We start from the raw sequence: 19,177 nt of genomic DNA on the forward strand, positions 1-19,177 counted from the left end.
GTCACTTTGGATAAACGGGACCCTGGACCACAAAACGGTCATAAGGGCACATTTTTGTTTTAGATTTATTGAGATTTAAACATCATCCGGAAGTTGAATAAAAAAGCTTTCTAATGATTAAGGGTGTCATGATTTCGATTTTAAATCGAAATTAAGTCACAACCTCTAACTTCGAATAAAAAAATGGAATCATCGATGCTGCCGCGCCCCCATGTCACATCCAGTCGGCTGACCAAGCGGAAAAAACACGTGTTGAGTGCGGCTAGTAAATCTCCTCTAACTTAGCTAGCTACAGCCAGTTAAAAGATAGCATGACAGATGCAGGAGACACCACGCGAGCTGCTCTTTACATGGGAAACAAAAAACAGCAAGCGCCTCCCGCCTTTAGCTGAATGCAATCAGAGCAGGCGCGCATGCACAGCAGAGCGGCATCTGTGACAAGAACGGTCATTTCTCTGAACTGAGATCCGTTGAAGTTTCACAACAACTTATTTCAGTTGCTTAAGACAGTGGTTCTCAAACTGGGTGCCAGGGGGGCCCCAGTTTTATGACATTTTATAAAATACATTAATTTATCATAAATTTTGTGTAATTAAACCAAAAAAATAAGCCTACTAACCAACATCACTACTTTGTATAATTTGAAGAGTTTGGTTCCAAAACGCAATAAATCAATTTTGACAAATTTCGGTAAAAATGTGTTTTCTATACCAAGAAAGTATCAAGATGAAAACCACTATTTTCTGTTACAAACTTTCACATAGCATCTTTAGGTTGTAAAAACATAAAAATTTCAAATCCATAACTTGATTTTCAAAGATTTATTATAAAAACGAATTATTTTTTCCACAAAATGCAATAAATCCATGACAAGTTTTTTTCAAAAATTCTATAAATCTATTGAATCAATGAATAAATGTGCATTCATTATTGCCATTTTAGATTCATTTAGTTGAACAGTTGTACACACTGATTAAAAAATAAACATTAATGGCATTAATCAAAATACTTACTTTGTCATATTAGGAACACTGTCATTGCTGCGCGGTAATACTTGACGTCGTCGCTTAACATTTTTCACAGCGATCTCGTTGACTTTGAGTGAAATTATGGAAAGTTTATCATAAGATCCCCTGGGGTCAATGTGTTAGCACGAGAGAAGCTAGATGCTGTTGGGAGAACAAGCGATCGTCTCCCGAGTGCCTCTCTTGTAAATTATTAGATGTTGATGGCTTACGTTTCTTTCCCGTCACAGAAAACCACAGGTTTATCAATGCTATTAAAGTATTATTTTGTTTTTGTTTGTTTGTTGATCACGAAGTACAAAGTAGATGAGGAAAACTAGGACTCTGTGTACTCAACGAACGGATTTTTCAAAAATGGCGTTTATTGCGTTTTGGAACCAAACTTTTCATTTAATATGTTTTGTTTAATTAAAATGTTACATTTTAGAACTGTTTTTGTCATAAATTTTCTTTGGGGGGGCCCGCGAGGGTATGCACCGTAATATTGGGGTATAGTCTCACAATCTCATCTGAGGGTAATAAAAGCGCATTTTTAATAGGGCTGTGCCAATACATCGCGTTCCCCATTAAAAAGACCTGCTTGAAATCGATACTGAATCGCAAGGCTCCGATTCTGTGTTTCATGCACAGCTTGTGCGTGTACTACGGCTCTGTGATCAGTAGGAAGTCCTTATCAATCTAAAATCACTATGAGTTTGAGTCGTTTATAACGTGCATTTAAAAAAGCAACACTCGCCAAACACAATCATTCAAAATATTTTTATTATCATAAAAATACTTGAAACAATCTAAAGAACAGCGATATAAATATCCTTTTAGACATTTCCTGGAATAGTGTTTGGTATGCTACTTCTTCTGTGGCACAAATGGCGTTTCTACACGAGAGCGCCCCCTGGCTTTTGGATGTGGCGGCATTTCACCGTAATTCATTCAAATTCATTCATTGAGAAAACGCGCATTTGCACTATTAATCAGCACAGCCCTAGTTTTTAAGGTGCAAATAACTGACAGATGTTCATCAGGTATGTGCGTGTACCATATTTTTCCTCTGGCAGCACGACTAACATGGCAGGTCATCTCCGGGTTCAATGTCAGATATTATATTTTATACAAGTCTAGTCTAAAAATGGCATAGCAACCTGTTCTTTCAAAAAAAAGTACAAATTTAGAATCAAATTGAACCGTGACCTTAGAATCGAAAATGTAATCGAGGATTTGGAGAATCGTGACACCCCTACTATTGACTATGACTATGTGATCTTCACTTAATAGCCTAATGATTTTTGGCATTTAGTATTTGGCAAAAAAAAGTAATGTTGAAAGTAACATGGGGTGCTATCAAAAAATTTGTTTATTTGATCATCCTGACCCACCTGACACAGTAACATTTGCTCACTGGTGTGTTTTTGAGGCAGGACTGTCTGTTTTACTGAGCACATTTATGCAGTTGGCAGATGCTTTAATCCAAATCAACTTGCATTCAATGTAAATCAATTTTTATGGGTGTTCCCTGGGATCGAACCCATTATCTTTGCATTACTCTACCAATGAAGCCACAGGGACACCAACAGGAGATGAGTGCACACACATTTCCATTTGAATCTGTGCATTTGATTGGCAGACACTTTTATCCAAAGCGACAGCACATTGGGTTTACATAATTTTTATCAGCATGTTTGTTCCCTGCGTTCGAGGCAATGCACACTTAAACTGCTGAGCTATACAAGAGCACGCTTAATATAAATATATTCGCAGTAATGTATTTATATGTTTGAGCAGTGCTTTCCTGTGACATTCTGTAGATTATTATGTACCGTTTTATCATTGGGTTTCAGAGGCTACAATATAGTAAATTGTTTTTAGTCTGTGTCTCGACCCTTCATTTGCATTTAGACACAAGGGAACAGTACAGAGGGTCACCGGGGAACCCAGAGGTCTCAGTGTCAACTAAGTAATTAAGCTTGACTGGACCGAACTAATTAGTAACGGATTTACACCCAGCCTCATAAATCTAATGTGAAATGTAAAACCAAAACAGTTTTTCCACAGAAATTAAATGTAGTTTCACTTTGAGATCAGTACAATGGCAGGATGCACTGGTGACCAGAGATATGTGTTGGCCGTTGCTAGTTTGTTAACTTTCAGTATTCGCTTGTGCTGCATACCTTCACTTTCATTTCGCTGATAACAACTGGGGAAAAAGTCCCTTGCTGCACAACAGTTGTTATTTTCATTATTGCACCAATAATAAAATAATTTCTACATTACATAACTATTGCACAACCAGGAACTTTTCCCAGTGTGGGATTGTTGTTTCTATGGTGTAGATGTAGGAAGGCAGTCACTATATAAGAGTGATATGGCCACAATCGTTTTGAAAATTTAGCAGAAACCTCAATGCTTAAAGGAGACATTTCACCACAAGGCTTTTTTTAAGATATTAAATAAATATTTAATACATATGTGAAGTTCTAGCTCAAAATATCATATAGATAATTTATTATAACATGTTAAAATTGCAACTTTGTAGGTGCGAGCAAAATGTGCTGTTTTAGTGTTTCCTTTAAAATGCAAATGAGCTGATCTCTGCACTAAATGGCAGATTAAGGAGTGGTATTATCCCCTTCTGACATCACAGGGGGAGCCAAATATCAGTGACCTATTTTATCACATGCTTGCAGAGAATGGTGTACCAAAACTAAGTTCCTGGGTTGATCTTTTTCACATTTTCTAGGTTGATAAAAGCACTGGGGACCCAATTATAACACTGGACATTTTTGTGATTTTTATGATATGTCCCCTTTAAGGGTTAAGAAAAGAGGTTGTGAAGCAAAGTTGAACCAAATTTTAGTATTTTAGAAGAACCTCTTGCAGTGTTTCCGCTATATACATTCAACCGTGGCGGCCCGCCACTCCTAAAACATTCCCGCCACGCCTGCGGTTGTGGATAGAAGGGATACAGCAAACGAAATCTCGTTGGATGAGCACTGTTTTATCCTAATCCTTTAACCAAACCCAACTCTAAACACAAAATTTCACACGATTGTAGGATGTATTTGTATCTAATTTAGCCAGAACCGCTGTTTTCATCCTAATAATCCTACCTCCAAATCTAATCCTTAACTTTTCGGCATTTGCTGTATCCCTTCTAGACAAAACCCACAGCCGCAGCTCGCAAAAAAGCTACCGAAATGTCCGCTCTGCGAGACTGGCTGTCTAGAAATAAATTCCTTTCTGGATTTGCGTTGTTCACTCATTTATAAATAAATCTCCTAAAATATCATAATTTCCTCCATGGGTTTAGTTTCATGCACAAATAGATTTAAATCAACAGAGGATTATTAAGCTACGTTTCTGTTTTGAGAAATAATAATAAAATAAATAAGCCTATACGAAATATGTTGCACTTAAATAATTATTAAATTGACTAAACGAATAAAAAAGTATTTGAGTTTCTGTTCTTTTTTGTGACGCGCTCTAAAACCAAACCAGCAGAAAGCACGTCATGTTTTTAATGATTATAAATAAGCACAAGGTTTTCTCCTTATTGTGAGTTTACACAAATAAAAATACATCATTTGAAGTTTCGAATGTTGTTTTACTTTTATCTTTATGACTATAAATTTAGGGTAATTTAAGCTGCAAGGTCATCACGCATATGATGTTCACCGGCGCATATCTACACCAACACAGCGCAGGGCTGCGAGAAAAGACATTTATTAAACTTTTGATTTAACATATTACGAGTTTTTTGGACATTCATTTGGAATCACTGTACTCATATTATCAACTTATCGGGCCATTAGTTATTCAGTATAGGCTATAAGCGCAGCGCACTGCTGACCGCTCAGCTGTCAGTCAATTGTCTGTGCTTTAGATCGACACTCACAAATGTTCACATTAAATGATAAGATATTTGTCCAAAAACAAAAGGCTAAATACTGAATACTACTTATATGCGACTGCAAGACATTAATAGTCAAATCTGTTTGTAAGGAAACTTGCATTATTCCCGTGGAAGAGAAGAACGTTGGTAATAGAAACTTGAGGCAGACGGTGAGACTGTTTTATCTGTTTTCAGACGAAACAGCAGGGTCGGGGTACCCGCGGGTGAACTGCATAATATTTGATCTAACGGGTGTAATAGGCTATTCGCGTGTCATTTGTGTTGTAGATGCAGGTCGGGACTCAATAGACAAGAGTAAAATGCGGGTCTAACATCCAAGACCAAAATTCGACTCGTTTTTAAATTTCCCGTGCTTATTTGTGTTTAAGATCTGTCTGAAGACCGGTAAAGGTTTATATTTAACTGCGCGATTTGCGGTGTGACCGGCTCGGGGTCACAGTTTATGTCGAATGGTACGGGTGTGAAATAAAATTGCTGCTGATGTCGGATAACTGGTCGGTTGTTCTGTCATTCACAGCGGTGCGGATTATCAAACAGGACTGCATGACTTTGTAACAGCTCTGTACGCTAAACACGAGGACGAACTTGCAATGCAAACTACATTAAAACTACAATGAATCGAACTACGTTTGTAGCTGTGTAACGTTTTTTTAAGAAAATACAGTTTAGATCAAACATAGAAAAGCAATATGCTATAAATATAAGGAAAAGTAAATGACAGTGTGAAAATTATAAAAAAATACATGTTAGTTTACTGTAGCCTATATTCTACATTAAACATTTTTTTTACATGTATAATCATCATGGGCGCCCCCTGCCGCCACAGCTGAAAAAAATCCTAGAGGAAACACTGCTCTTGTAACATTTTAGCTTTTAGTAAAAGAACAGAGTGCAGCTATTAATACAAACACATTTTACCATCCTTTACTACAAATCTTTTTACTCATAGATATGGAAAATAGTTTAGTGCAGTTTAAGTATTGGTCATTTTCCGTAGAGTGTTTTCGTAAACTTTTTGACTATAACAGGTTGTTACATGCAACATCAGGGAGTCTTTGTACTCCAAATACTACATATATCTATTCATCTCCTTCATCAATAGTAGACAAATTCATAAATGTTATATAAAATAACTTCACCTTATTATGAAGTGTTTATTGCTACACTCTCAGAAAAAAGGTACAAAAGTTGTCACTGGGGGACGGTACCTTTTAAAAAGATTCTAATATGTACCATTTTGGTACAGATATGTACCTTTGTGGTACCAGTATGTACCTCTAAGGTACCAATGTTTACCTTTGAAGTACCAATATGCACCTTTTAGGTACACAAGTGTACTTTTTGGAAAGGTAGTGTACTGACTGCCCCAGTGACAACTTTTGTAACTTATTGTACCTTTTTTTCTGAGAGTCTACAGTATGTTATGTTTTAAGACAAAATAAAATCAAACACCCCTTTTTTGTATACTAGCCAAACACATTCACTGCTCTATTTAGACAACTTTATTTCTTATTCAGATGTTATTGTAGTGTGTGAACATTAAATAAAGTCCATCAGCTGTTAATAAATTACTGTCATTTCCTGAGATTGTGCTTCTGCATTGACCTTTACTCTCATTGTAAATGTCCTTTTCACATTATACCATGTGATCTCCAGTTTATGGGGGTGGGGTTGTTTGACAGGTCAGATGAGTAAACTGCTGCTCTCAGCTGAAAGAGACTCGTAATTGTTGTCATTGCCCAGAGTATAAATTCCCCCATCTGTGTGTGATCAGCATCTTTGATATTGAAATATGAGCCCCCATTGTGTAAAAATGTTGTGTTCAAACAGGGAAACACATCCATGCGCACTTCCTGCAAAAAGTATTGCTACCGTTAACACGGTAACATATTTGTATGTTATTTAGACTGTAAATGTCTGTGTTTGAAGCTTTTGATTAGTTTAAATTGCATGTTTGAGTAAGTTGTAATACACTTACTCACTTGATTGCTTATCCAGTCACTTGTTGATGTTAAGTTGAATATTGCATGAAATTCAGCATGAGTGGGTGATTTTTAAAAATGTGTGATATATGTAAAATGCATTGGATTTGAACAGCTGTGCTTTCTTTTTGAAATAAAATAACTTCATCCAGTAAATCAGCAGTCTACAGTCTTATGAGGAGCAGTTGACTGTTGCCACAAAACAGAAAGCCACACGCATGCTATGCTGTTCAAGTCTTGTTGTATGCCTGGAATTGAGATTGATTTCTTCCTCTTTTTCTGAGAAATTGATAAAAAACTAAGCGCTATACAAATACAGGCACAAGACAGTCACTTTGCATAATAGAAAATCCCTTAACTACCATCAGCTGTCATAATGAATTCGGAAAATAAAAAATACAGACTTTCTATAATGTTGATACCAGATCAAAATGTTGAATGTAAATTTTTAATGCAGTGTGATTTACTGACATTGCTAAGGCAGAGACTCTATAAACAAGCCAAGATGAAACCACAATGCTCAGAATGGCTGTAGGAAAGTCCTTGCTATTTACAGTAGTTACAAAAGCCAGTTGGTTACATGTCAAAAAATAAATAAAATTGAGGCAATGTTTTTCAATGCATTTCTTTGATAGTTGGTATAGGAAGGGCTTGAATATGTAGTTTGAAGACCCCATTAAATAAACAATGTTTTGTTACTTTTTAGTTCATGTCTGTTTGCTTTAAGGCCATCCATAAATGTTTGCAGATGAATGTACTAAAAAACTGTATTTTTCTTCCAGGAAATAAACCAAGAAAGTTGAGTTGCACTTCATATAAAAACACTATAATCAAAATTTCTGATAAAATGCTATGTTTAAGGGTGTCACGGTTTCAATTTTAAATCGAAATTGATCAAAATTAATTCACAACCTCGAACTTCGAATAAAAAAATGCAATCGTCGATGCCGCCACGGCCCCATGTCACGTCTCGTCAGCTTGCAAAGAGGAAAAAAACACATGTTTAGTGCTACAAGTCAACCTCCTCCAACTTAGTTACATCCAGTTAAAAGATGCCATGGCAGATAGGAGACACCACCTGGGCTGCTCTTTACATAAGAAACAAACAAAAAAACAGCAGAGTGGCGTCTGTGACAGGACCAGTCGTTTTTCTGAACTGAGATCTGTTTAAGTTTCACAACAACTTATTTCAATTGCTTAAAAGTTATGAAAACAGCATTTAAACATGACTTATTGGGGTATAGTCTCACAATCTCGTCTGATGGTAATAAAAGTGTGTTTTTAAGGTGTAAAGTACTGACAGATGTTCATCTGACAGGAAGGTTCGTTTTATCAGGTATGTGTGTACCATATTTTTCCACTGGCAGCACGACTAACATGGCAGGGCATCTCCGGGTTCAAGGTCAGATATTATATTTCATAAAAGTCTAGTCTAAAAATGGCATAGCTACCGAGCCCCTACGGTGACATTGGAGTAAAAAAAATCTAAAGTTTAGTTTCATGTGCTCACGTTAAACTTTCATGTGCTCACGCGAAACCTTCATGTGCAGAATTTTTTTTTAAGTTTAGTTTCGTGTGCTCGCGTGAAACTATGTCATGTTCGCGTGAAAGTTTCAGGTGAGCACGCGATAGTTTCACGTGCTCGCACGATAGCTTCACGTGAGCACGCGAAACTAAACGTAAAAAAAATTCTGCACATGAAGTTTTCGCGTGAGCACATGAAAGTTTCACATGAGCACAGGAAAGTTTCACGTGAGCACATGAAACTAAACTTTATTTAATTTTTGCTCCATGTCCCCTTAGGGGCTCCGTACATAGCAACCTGTTCTTTAAAAAAAAGGAAAAACTGAGAATCGATTCTGAGAAAAGAAAACAAACCATGACCTTAGAATCGAAAATGTAATCGAATCGAGTATTTGGAGAATCGTGACACCCCTATTAAATAAGAATGTCTTATCACCTGCCACCAGCTAACATAAGCAAGCAGAGCAGCAAACCCAAATTCCTGTTTCAATAGGAAGTACATCAACCAGAGAAACAAGAATTGTTCCTCAAACTGTTTTAACTAAACCTATAGATGCATTGTTGCCATATTGGCTGTTCACTGAATCAGATTACTTACAGTATATTTCATGCATCTCCACAGTAAATGACAGGAGCTATGATATAAAGCATGACATGATCTTCTCCACTCACCAAGTCATCTGAACTGTCTGTCTTAGACAAAATGTAAAAGCTAAAATGTTATCAGGCTGATATTCAGATGGCTTTTCATCTTTCCTCTCAGAGCGTGATGTATGTTCTGTTGATTTAATTCAGCTGCCGTCTATGTTTTCATCTCTTTCTCTGTGTATACACCCACACATCTCAATATTAAGGACCAATAATCTCAGCACCGATGATTGTGTGTATGACAAGCAGTTTTGCTGAAACAAATAGTTACCTTGAATGCATTAGCAGCTCTGTCATTAGCAATGTTCTGTCCCTTTCAGCCCCAAGCGGACACAAGCATCTGTCACAACAACGATATGAATGTTCGGCCTCCAACTGTTGCATTTTCACAGCACTTAATATTAATTTGGCCAAATGAACGCCGTTCTCTTTTATAAATAGGACAAAGATACGACATAGTTCAAGGCCCTGTGTTTACAAAAGCATTTTAAATGCGACTGAAAACGACAGGTGAATGCTGACTGTTGGTGCTTGAGAGCGTTTCTTCAGCTGAGTGCTTTAGTTTTGTTTTGATTATCAGTCTAAAATTTGGTTTGTCCCTTTTTGAGGGACTTTGTGTCCCTTTATTCATCATCTGGGTAAACTACATTTTTTTGTCCTGTATTAAGATAAGACAGCTTTTGAGTTCATGAAATTCATAATTTTTAAGATGCAGTTTCATGCAATGATTTCATCAGTTTATTTAATCATACTGTCATATCCATCACACTTCTACAACAGTTGAATTTTATTAAGACGTGTACAAATGATGTGTATTTTTGCTTGATTCCCGTATTACGTCCTTTGATCATAACACTTTGAGGAACATTAGCTTGCTCACGAGAAGCTATTTTCTGTTCTTCGAGTTTCTTCCAGTCTCTTCCAGTCAAACATTACCCAATAAAAGCACAAAGCTTCCTTAGCACATACAGAAAGTAAAAAAGCAGAATAAATGACAAGCAAGACACGGTGATGTGACAATACTAGCAGCGATCTCATTTGATGGCTGTTCCTCCTTAGCCCTGTTGCCGCGTTTAGCTGTCTGCTGAAGCAATGAGACATGTAGATAGATAGTGTGAGAGATGGAGAGAGAAAGCAGCCAGATGAGTCTATTCAGAATGGCCATCTGTCACAGGCATACACTTAGCACTGATAACAACCTCTGCTCACCCACTAAGATAATTCAGTCTTCTCTGTGAGACATTCATGGTCGCGCCCTCTTTTCAGAGACGGCCTATATACCGGGCTGAGGTTAGGCTCTTAAAGCTTTAGCTGACCAAAAGGCAACTTTGTGGAAATGATGGTGCCTGTGTTATGGTTCGCACTGTGCTTTACACCCCTGAGACCTTTCTTTTGCATATAAGCAGTTTAGTTTGCAGTGCAGTAGTTTTAGATGGTATGGTATACCCATAGACCTCCCACGGCTCGTTCACAGACCATCTGTTGAACATTGCATAAACAAATAGGCTAAAACATCCAGTTCCTGTTGAAGTGAATGAGGTAAACTCAGGGGGCAACCTACCATCTCTATCATGAATCCAAAAGTGACTTAAACTGCAATTCATCTACTGGACACTAGAGGCTGGCTCCAAAAGGGAGTCAATTCCCATAGACCCCCATATTAAAATGCCCAACTTTAACAGAAATAAATGTGTTTACAGCCTGGTACAAAAAGTGTTTTTGGTCTATATAGCTAATTTTGCCTTTCATGACAACTTTGAGGGGGTGAATTATATAATATAATAATATATATATATATATATATATTCAGCTTCACCCACATCTCGTCTCTTTACCCATTTTTAGTTATCCGCGATTGATGCAGGATGACGCGATGTCAAGATGGCAATGTCAGGCCCAGCCAAATATTGGCTTCAAAAAAGCTCTTCACAAACCTATGGGTGATTTCATGGACACTACGTCCATATTTTCACTTGAACTATGGCAGGGATGGGCAACTTTGGTCCTGGAGGGCCGGGGTCCTGCAGAGTTTAGCTCTAACTTGCCTCAGCACACCTGTCTAAAAGTTTCTAGTATGCCTAGTAGTATTGGCTGCTTCAGGTGTGTTTAATTATGGTTGGAGCTAAACTCTGCAGGACACCGGCCCTCCAGGACCGAAGTTGCCCATCCCTGGTCTATGGGTAAACTGTCTCTGGATTTGCAGAAGTTTCTGGCCATCAAATGTGACCCTGTCTGTGAAATCCAGGCTAAAGTCTCATAATCTAATTGAAATTATTTCACATTGATTTTATATGACCTTTCATATATAAAGTCAGGATTAAATGGAAAGGGGGGCCAAAAATGATATTAAACTCATGATTTACTCACCCGAAACCGTCTGAGATGCATATGTCCATCATTTTTCAGACAAACACAGTTATTTTAGAAAATGTCTTATATCTTTTAGCTGCTAAACAGTAAAGTTACGGGGTCCACGTCCTTCAAGTCCAAAAAATGTGCATATGTCCTTCCCCCAAAGAAATCCGAATGGCTCCAGGATGATAAACAAAGGTCTTCTGAGGGTAATCCGTGTGGTGGTGTTGTAGAAATATCCAAATTTAAAACTTTATAAACGTAAATAAATACCTTCCGGTAGCGCCGCCATCTTAGACTCCTCTGTATTCAGGAGAGCGTATAAGCGTAGTGTACGCACTTTTCTTAGTGACGTATGACAAATTCGTAGGGCGGGGGCACAGAGCAGCAGGAGAGTAACCTCCGTAAACTGCGTAAGCTCTTATCTTGAATAAAGAGGAGTCTAAGATCGCGGCATTACCGGAAGCGAGTTATTTTCGTTTATAAAGTTTTAAATGTGGATATTTCTACAAAAAAACGCCACAGATTAGCCTCAGAAGGTCTTTGTTTATCATCGTGGAGCCATTTGAATTTATTTTGTGAAGGATGGATGCACATTTTTTGGACTTGAAGGACGTGGACCTGTTGACATTTGATTAACTAAAAGATCTAAAACATTTTCTAAAATAACTGAAAATGTGTTCGTCTGAAAAATGATGGACATATGCATCTCGAACGGCTTCGGGGTGAGTAAATCATGGGTTTAATATCATTTTTGTACAAACTATCCCTTTAAAGATATCAAGGTTATATTTCATAGAGTACTATTAACATTATGTTGGATGCTATTTTGTAGAAGACAGTAAATCACAAAAAATGACTTAAGCTGTATTTTCACAGACTGGGTCACAAATCTTCAAAAGTCATTTGTTTGTTTACTTTCAGATTTCTCTATACTCCACTTTCATTTCATTTAACTTTACTCTTACACGCCTCTTTTCCATAAGCATTGTGGTTTGCCACTTTACATGTCAATCAGAAAGTCTGTTAGAAGGTCTCAGTGGTTGAATCTTCATGACAATAAAATAAAAACTGGCTTTGCAAGCCTTTGATGATCGATGTTTTCATCAACTTTAACCTACTAGACATTCCTGGGTACATTGTTAAGCACATCACCTGAAACATCACCTAAAACTTTCCAAGTTTCCATATTAATGCTTAAAAATCTCTGAAAATGCAGGAGATCTTGTCGGGCAGCATGATGACGGCAGCAATTCTTTAAGTTTCATATGATACACAAAGAGATGGGAAGTTCCTAAACTAAACCCTAGTTAAACATACAGTCAGTCCAACACCAGCAACAGGAATCATTTATTTAGGAGCCAGGCCCTTTTTCCATCTGCCACCTGCCACATATAACACACAGAAGCTATCAATACTGTTGCGAAATGTTATACTCCAAACTCTTTGTTTTTTTTTTAGTTGGAACATTGGTTATTACAAGCATACCTTAACATTTGTTCATCGTTGACCATTATTTGAGTGATTTATAAGAAGCACAGAACTGTTATATCCCTTTAATCGACCCTGTCATGAAGCAACACTCATGAATTTGTCATCTTGTTATATCATCTGTGCACTCAAGGAAATAACCTTGGCTTATTATTCAGATCTGCCCACTTGCTAATAAAGCTTCATATCAACAGCACATCAGCAATTAATTTCTGCTGTTGCCATTACGTGGCCGGTTGCATAAACTGTTTAGACTAGTCATAGTTTTAAAAATAAAAAAATGTAAGAGCTGTCCAAACTAAAAACAACTTGCACTGACATCTTAAAATACATCAGTGCTTTTGCCTCAAAATGCACGCAAGTAATGTTTTTAGTAAGGCATGTTTGTTATTTCATTATTAAATTAAGGCCTAGTCCTGGTTTAAGATAATCCCTGTCCGGGAAACCACCCCATTATGTAATAATATATGAATTTAGAAGCATCAAAGTTAAATTTGGATCACTGATTTCAATCACTGACATGGTCTTACTTAGTCAATATTAAAGATATCAAGGTTACATTTTCACCAAATGTTCTTTCCATTCTATAGGAAGTTTTTTTTTTTAAAGCAGCAAATCACAATAAAAATGACAAATAATGGGTCACAAATAATTTGTGGAGTCAGAGTGTTGACCAGGAATTGTGAAACTAGTCAAATAAATCTAAATTGCTAAAATAATGCTTATAGTCCATTAAAAACATATTTAATTGTTGCTTAGTTTTATGTCTGCAACAAACTCATTGTAAATATCTCATGACTATTTTATATTGCACATCCATATTCATTATGATTTATTACTGTTAAATTGATATGAAGATGACCATAATCTTTTGCATGTGCATATGTTTGGGAATTGACTGTAGATTAAGTGTTTCGGCTTATAGCGCAACTGTAAGTCTCCCTCATAACAGCATGGATTAAGCGCTCAATCCCTTTCCGTTGCTATCTCCATGGTGACGGCTGAAGACCAGAGACATGAGTAAAAGGAAAAATGAGTAAAGATAAAGAGTATGTCCTTCTGCACATGCTGTCACACATTTAAGACCCTCGCCATTACAATTCAGTTCAAGACAACGAGCTCTCACCCACTCACTAATCACAGCACATTGTGCCAAAGGCCTCTTTGTTGCAAAGCTTTTCTCAGACATGCTGTGATATTAGTGCCATTGCTGCCCTGCCATTTATAAAGGTTGGAAATACTATGTGCGAGCTTTCTTCTAGTTGTTTATTTTGTTCTTGGTGTAACGCTGGATGTTTTAATCATTGTTATTCTGCAAAGGATACTGAACACAGCATCCTGTTTGCATTTGTTTGGTTATGTTGGAGTACTATTCAGACAGAATTAGTTTAATTTTGATTTATAATTACCAATAGCGACTCTCCTGTTGACTTGAATGAGATGCCAGAAGTACTTAAACCACCAAATGGCACAAGTGTCTAAATCCATACGGCAGATGGAGCAGGCAGTGCAACAAGAAATTCAGCTGTCGATACACTACACTATTTGGAAAAAAGCATGGAAAAATATACCTCAGTCACAGACATTGTTGTCCAGGCTTAGATTTCTCAAAAGTACATTAGCTGAGGTTGTGAAAAAAATATTCATAGAGAATTAAATTCACAAAGTACTGTAATGCCCTTAAGAAAAACATTCTTTATAAACCGGGATTATGTACAGTATACAGTCTGTTTATAAGGTCACAGGCTCTTGTTATGTGTCCCTGTTTGAGTCAGTTCAAAGAGATCTCTGTAGCACACAGATGTACTTTTCTTATTGGCACAAAGACCACATTTAAGAATCAGCCTGTCTGAGAGACCCGAGAGAATAGATTAAGATGCTGGATCATAGATCATATGAATATGATATTGATTCTGCCAAGTGAAAGACTGTGTGAGCATAAGCATTAAGCAATTTGAATGAGCCCTTTTTCTAGACAATGCTATTGTCCTTGAAATAACCCATTACCTAGCATACAGTATGTACAGTGTGTTTCCAGAAATTCAAAGATGGCAAACAAGTGATCATCTATGACAAAGATTGTTTTTTTGAGGAAATGTTAACATTACGTGCATTTTCAGTGTTATTTCTGAAGTTCAGCAACCTTTGCAAGTGTCAGTTTGTTTGCCCTGAGCTTATTCATAGTATCAGCACCTGTCAGTCAATCAGGTCAAGAAAGAAATTCAGCCTGAAGAAGTCAATTGCAATACAGATTAGATGCTATAAACCAGTGGTAGACCACATGCGTATTTCTAAAAATCTGAAAAGCAGGGTGGACAATCACTGGTAATATTGACAATAAAAATTTGCATGTGACTTCAAAATCTAATTTAAACCAAATAAAAAAAACTATTTACATTTAGCACTGTAAATAAGACAATTTGCCACATCATGCAAATTCAAATATTTTTTGCTTTCACACATTTATTATTAGGGTTTGCACAAACCCTGATCTCACGGAAATTCATTTAACGTGTTGGATAATTTGTTTGAATTTGTACAAAGTATATTGTACAAAAACGTACGATTATCATTTAAAAAATGTTAATAATGAAACGTCACAGGGCGAAAGCAAATCGTACAAAAACTTTGTGTGGTTATATGAATTCATACAAATTAGCCACCTCTTACGTATACACTGTAAACATTTTGAAAGTTGGATTGACTTAAATAATTACTTCAATTGGTAAAGAAAAGCTTTTTCACTTTACTTAACGTGAGAAAATTTAAGTTAAAGTGTTTCCAGTTAAAGTATTTTTTAAGTAGATCCAACTTTCACTTTTTACAGTATACGTACAAATTTGATATTGGAATGTTGGAAGTTCGTACCAGCTCAGATGCATGCTGTCATTACACTGAAAAAATGACTTTCTTAGTATTTTTTTCTTGTTTTCAGTAAAAATATCTAAAAATTCTCAAATTAAGATGTAGCCTATTTTCTTGATGAGCAAAATGAACTAGGAAAATAAGTCTAATTTTTAGACAAAAATATCACATTTAAGCGAATATGTGCTTAAAACAAGCAAACAAATCTGGTAAGAATCTTTTTCTTGAATTAAGTGTTTAAGTAAAAAGTAAACTTATTTCAAGAGATTTTTTCTTACTCCATTGGCAGATTTTTTGCTTGTTTTGAGCACTAATTCACTTAAAGTTTATCTTTTTTGTCTGAAAACGTATTTTCCTAGGTCATTTTGCTTATCGAGAAAATACATCTTAATTTAATCTGAGAACATCTTAAGTTTTTATAAGTGATATTTTTACTGAAAACAAAACAAAAATACTAAGTAAGAAAGTCATTTTTGCAGTGTAAAGGGCGACATAATAAATATAAAAAAGACATTTTTAACTCTTTCACCGCCAGCATTTTAAAAAAAAAGTTGCCAGCCAGCGCCAGCGTTTTTCATGATTTTGACCAAAGTTTAATGCCTTCCAGAAAATGTTCTTCTTTAAATAAATAAACATACAATATACCAAATGAAAGAACAGACCCTCTGCTTTCAAACAAAAAAAACCGTTTCATCCTACCTTTAGTGGTTCTTTTGCAATCAGCTTTTGAATATGGGTAGGTTTTTGCAAAAACACCATATTTTGAGCAAAAAGCAGAGATAATTCCATTTTTATGACGGACTTTTCATAGAGATCCCATTCAGAGCGATCTTTAAAACAGACACGGACATGCAGCAGCTTGCCATAGGGCAATACTTCCGGGTTTAAAAAGTTGCGGTTAATAGCGGTATTGCGGAAAGACGGAAAATCTCGTAATTGGCGGGGAAGCGTTTTCTCTTAATTGACGAGATATCTCGTCAATGGCGAGGAAAGAGTTAATGAAATGTTTAGATTTTTTTTAATCGTGGTTTTAATAATAGTAAATTAGAAAAACTGTTAAATTAGAAAAATTGCAGAGTAAAAATGTTGACTAGTGGTCTTTTGGACCTTTTATAATTTAGTAAGGAGAAAACTAGCTTTATTTACATACACATACATGTGTGTGTGTGTGTGTGTCATGTGTGTGTAAAATAAACAATAAAACGACATTAGACAAAAGAAATAATGGTTATTGATATATTGCAAACTAGCACAAGGAGGATCTACAACTTCTGTTCATCAGACAAGTAACAGCAAAGCTGAAATCTCATAATGGTCCAGTGTTTGTTGAATAATGGGTCTGGCACTTTTACAAACCCTTCCGCATTTCTTGGTGAACTTTAATTGCTTCATATTCAGGCTTTTATTGCAAATGAGTGTCACAGTGAGGAACCTACTAATAATAATAATAGGCAATTATAAGCACCCTCTTACACCCCACTCACAGCTGACCTATAAATAATCTCACAGCATGAAAACTGATATCACAAGAATGAACCAGCTAACAAATATCCAGGATGAAGCAATTGTTTTATTTAACAGTGTATTATTTTCTTCTTGTGTGATTGTATTTCACCTTTTAAAGTGCTCTGGTTTGCGAAGTGCGCTGAAAATCACAACTATTATTAAAACATGTTTTGTGTTCAGTTGCAGTAGACTTTGTACTTAAAAGTTGTTGTTGATCTCTTTAGTTTCTTTTGAATCAAATTGTATACAGTGTTCTCAAAACCCTTTCTGTTCTTTCCACAGAACGAGAAACCGCTTGGTCATTCTGCTAGCAGGTCCAGCAACATTTCAAAGGTATGGAAATCTCTTTCCTTTTCGTCTGCTGCTGAAAAAGATAGAAAGAGATAGAGACCGAGAGAGAGACAGAAAAAGAAGAGGGGGGCTCAGCTCACCAGGGTGTCTGCAACTACTTTATATTCTTTTTTTCTATTTCAAAGCAAGACATTTCAAACAAATTGCAAACAAAATTGGTGGTCAGGAAATTTGGTCTGGGCAAGAAGAAAAAAAATGTAGCAGAAAAAAATAGTTGACTCTTTAACCCTGGTTCTCAATGTAAGAAATCTTTGAACTCTATGAGAGTTAATTATTCAATCTTGAGTTCCCCTTTTCACATTGATAGGACATCTGTTTTTTCGTCTGATATTTAATGAAAACCATGTGACTTAGGCAGGAAACATCCTCCATACAAGTAAACAATGCACAAATGCTCAGTTATTACATCTCATGGACATGGTCCCATTGTGCATATCATGGGTGTGTTACTGTTGCAGTGAAAAAACCATTATAGATGTTTTTCTGGACTAAACGCAACTTCCGTTAGACTTCCACATAAAATCAATAACAACAGAGTAATTTGCATCTGAAGAAACCGCCTATACACCTTTACCATTTACCATTACTCAGGTAGGCTTGAACTATTTTGACCTACTCAGCAAGAATGTCTTTTATGCTGTTTTTCCATCTTGATCTGAGATGATTTACACTGGAGACAGCTTATGATGCCCACTATACACACTTGGGCAAAGCCAAGAATGCAGCTTTCTGATATATTTTGAAAGGCAATGGCACATAAATTCAACTTGCTAATCTTGCCTTTAAAGACACACTTGCATACAGTGGATTATGTTTTGTGCCTACTGATGCGACAGTGTTTATTTGACCATTCGTGTTCATTTTACTATTAAAAGACAGAGGATGATGTGTCTCTGGCACTTTTACTGTTATGGGAATCTCTACTTCTTAGAGATTACCTGCACTTCTGCGTAACATTGAGCCTCTTAACAGAAAAACTCTTTATGCACACTAATAAATGTCAGGGTCACATGCTCTGTGAAATGCCCCACTACTCACTCAAGTGCATTTAGCTCATTGGGGTTTAATGTTAGATTTTTTTTGCGGTTTCATTGATCTAACTGAGTGCGTTTACTTGCACGGTCTTACGCCAATAATGCTTAAAGGATAATTCCCGTATTTAACACTTTGAGTCTCATTTCTGGTTTGTTTTGGATGAACTACAGTGATGGACACAGAAATTTTGACAATGGGTCGTGTCTTGAGTTTTTGACTCATTTAGAAGCGTCTCTTGACTGCTTCAGAATGGAAGTCAATGATCATGCACAAACATGTCATTAAAACAACACTTAACGTTCATTTTCAAAACTGTGCTACTCAACGAGTGGTTCGTGGTGTTCGTTGATGATTAAAAACAAGTTGTGTAGCGAAATACAGTTTCTGTTGTGTTTTATTTGGCATTTTGTAAAATTCCATCGACTTCTCTTGGAAGACTCATTGCTCGCTGATATATCACTCCGCCGCCGGGAAACAGAAAAGTGTCTGTT

General features: G+C 36.5%; 1 protein-coding gene across 4 annotated transcripts in view; it reads left to right on the forward strand.

Annotated features, from left to right (window-relative positions):
* Nucleotides 1-19,177, forward strand: part of marchf8 (membrane-associated ring finger (C3HC4) 8) — a 119,745-nt gene that overhangs the window by 66,483 nt on the left and 34,085 nt on the right. For all 4 annotated transcript variants that reach the window (XM_065297177.1, XM_065297180.1, XM_065297178.2 and 1 more), the window contains one exon: nucleotides 17,583-17,633. In XM_065297177.1, the coding sequence (XP_065153249.1) occupies nucleotides 17,583-17,633 (51 nt within the window). The remainder of the gene's footprint in view (nucleotides 1-17,582; nucleotides 17,634-19,177) is intronic.

Source organism: Paramisgurnus dabryanus, chromosome 20 (genome assembly GCF_030506205.2).
Source record: "Paramisgurnus dabryanus chromosome 20, PD_genome_1.1, whole genome shotgun sequence".
Lineage (NCBI taxonomy): Eukaryota > Metazoa > Chordata > Actinopteri > Cypriniformes > Cobitidae > Paramisgurnus > Paramisgurnus dabryanus.